The sequence below is a fragment of the Austrofundulus limnaeus genome, unplaced genomic scaffold (genome assembly GCF_001266775.1).
Source record: "Austrofundulus limnaeus strain Quisiro unplaced genomic scaffold, Austrofundulus_limnaeus-1.0 Scaffold318, whole genome shotgun sequence".
NCBI lineage: Eukaryota > Metazoa > Chordata > Actinopteri > Cyprinodontiformes > Rivulidae > Austrofundulus > Austrofundulus limnaeus.
The window spans coordinates 219,916-222,112 of NW_013952720.1; the positions used below are offsets into that span (position 1 = coordinate 219,916).

Genomic DNA, 2,197 nt, shown 5'->3' on the forward strand with positions numbered 1-2,197 from the left:
GGCGGAAGAAAATGGATGGATGGATGGATGAATAAAGAGGCAGATATTATGACTTTTTCTTTTCTCTGCTTCCTTTCATTTCATTGTATTTTCTTTATTTTTTATTGTGAATAGAATTTTGTTTTTTAAGAAATGAATAAGGTTTGAAAAATAAATGAATAAAGTTAAAGTACCTGTGCAGGTGTGTCAGCGTGTGTTTCTGCTCCTCCAGTCAGCTGTTCTCCTGCAGAGGGGAGGAGCGGTACCCGGATGCCGTGGCGGTGACCTTTGACCCCACCAACCACTGGCTGTCGTGCGTTTACAGCGACCACAGTCTTTACGTTTGGGACGTTCAGGACCTGCGCAGGACGGGGAAGCTCTACTCGGCGCTCTACCATTCCTCGTGTGTGTGGGGCCTCGAGGTCCGCCTCCTCCTCACTGTGTCACAGACATTTCAAATATGTCGTGTTTGTGTTGTAAACATCTGCTGTCCTGTAAACACCTGCAGGTGTACRCAGAAGGAGGAGGAAGAGAAGGATGTGAGGGACACCTTCCTCCTGGGTCCTTCCTGTCCTGCTCCTCAGATAACACCATCCGGCTGTGGAACCTGGGCCGCCACAGCGTGCTCCACCGGAACATCCTGAGTAACGTATGACACCCCGCCAGCTCCGCCCCTTCCCTGTACGACCTGACTCTGACCCCTGACCTCTGACCCCCCAGGACCTGCAGAAAGTTATTTACGTGGACGACAACACTGCCAGTCTCCTGGACATGGACAGCTTCACCGTTGCCAACGGGAACACGGAGAAGGCGGGGTCATCGGCGTCCGAGGGCCAGCAGACGGACCAGAGCAGGACGGGCATCAGAACCCTGAGAGTGAGTCCAAACGGACAACACCTGGCCTCTGGAGACCGGATGGGGGTCCTCAGGTAAGGGGCGTGGTCCAACTGCTGTTCCGCCTGGCGTGTATGAGTTTAGGTTTGAAACGTCGGTGATGTTTGTGGCTCCAGGATCCACGACCTGAGCAGCATGGAGGAGATCCTGAACGTTCAGGCCCACGACTCTGAGATCCTCTGCCTGGAGTTCTCCAAACCAGACACAGGTGAGCTTCCAGGATCACCTCAACCGCCCCAAGATTCTGCACTGTAAAATAATCCAACCTTTTTTTTTTGGGATGAAAAACAATTTTCAGTTAAAAAAAACTTGAAAAACTAAGTCTGACATATTGGCGACAATAATTTAAGTTGGTCCAAAAAAACCAAGTCAGTTGTAATCTTAAAGCGTCTGTGACATCCAATATTTGTAAAAACATTAATGCACTTTTGGAAAGATAACATTGATAACATGTTGAAAAACAAATTTCATGTCGCTGAGATGAACAGTTGTTGAGATATTTGCATGTGARGWAACAGGAAGTGATGTCAAAGGGRAATGTCTGCACGTAAACAGAGCGTTGCTACAACAAACTGTAGAGAAGAATCTGTTTCTTTAGATTATTTTTAGTCGCTATTAAAGAGAGACAAAGAAAAGCTAATGTTTAAATAATGTTTTAACAAACAGACCAGAGAGTTTATTTTATAAATGAGTTCCCCTTTGATGTCACTTTCTGTTTCACTTTGGCTGAGCCAAAATTAAAAGGAAATATGCCAGTTATGTGACAAAATAGGTAAAATCATGTGTACTATGCCAGTTTTCTTAAGTATAGATGCTTTCTTTGAGTTTTTGTATTTGCAGGATGTGTACGTCACAGACAATCTTGATGGCTAATAAGGTTGTCTATATTGACACATGGTGATGCTAATAGTCAACATTTATTTTTTTACAGTGTAGAACAGAAACATGTTCTGTAGGATTTAATGTTCCTGTGGACCAGGAAACAGTTTATCAGCAGGAGTGATGTCACTTCCTGTAAATCAGCTCAAAGGCCCTGTCCCACTACCTGCACTCCCACCCTCGTTCAAATGTGCGTTCATGTTGAAGGGTTTGAGTGCGTAGTGTGTCCCACATTCTCCACATCCACCCTTTGCCCCGCCCAATTTGGGCACTATTTCCGCCCTTCCACGAAGTCTGCACTTTTACGGACATCGGTGAAGTGTATTACCCACAATTCATTGCTGCCAAAACAGCGACCGTTTTTTAAATAAATCTTTATTGAACATTCGAACATGGTACAAAAAAATAACAAAGCTGCCAGGAGGAATGAAGAACTATAAATGAA

The 2,197-nt window shown here is 45.1% G+C and overlaps 1 protein-coding gene across 1 annotated transcript in view; it reads left to right on the forward strand.

Annotated features, from left to right (window-relative positions):
* mapkbp1 (mitogen-activated protein kinase binding protein 1) overlaps positions 1 to 2,197 on the forward strand; it is a gene marked incomplete in the record, with an annotated part of 30,345 nt that overhangs the window by 14,824 nt on the left and 13,324 nt on the right. Inside the window, 4 exon segments of the mRNA XM_014022124.1 lie at positions 212 to 401; positions 488 to 628; positions 700 to 908; positions 990 to 1,081. Of these exon segments, the coding sequence (XP_013877578.1) occupies positions 212 to 401; positions 488 to 628; positions 700 to 908; positions 990 to 1,081 (632 nt within the window).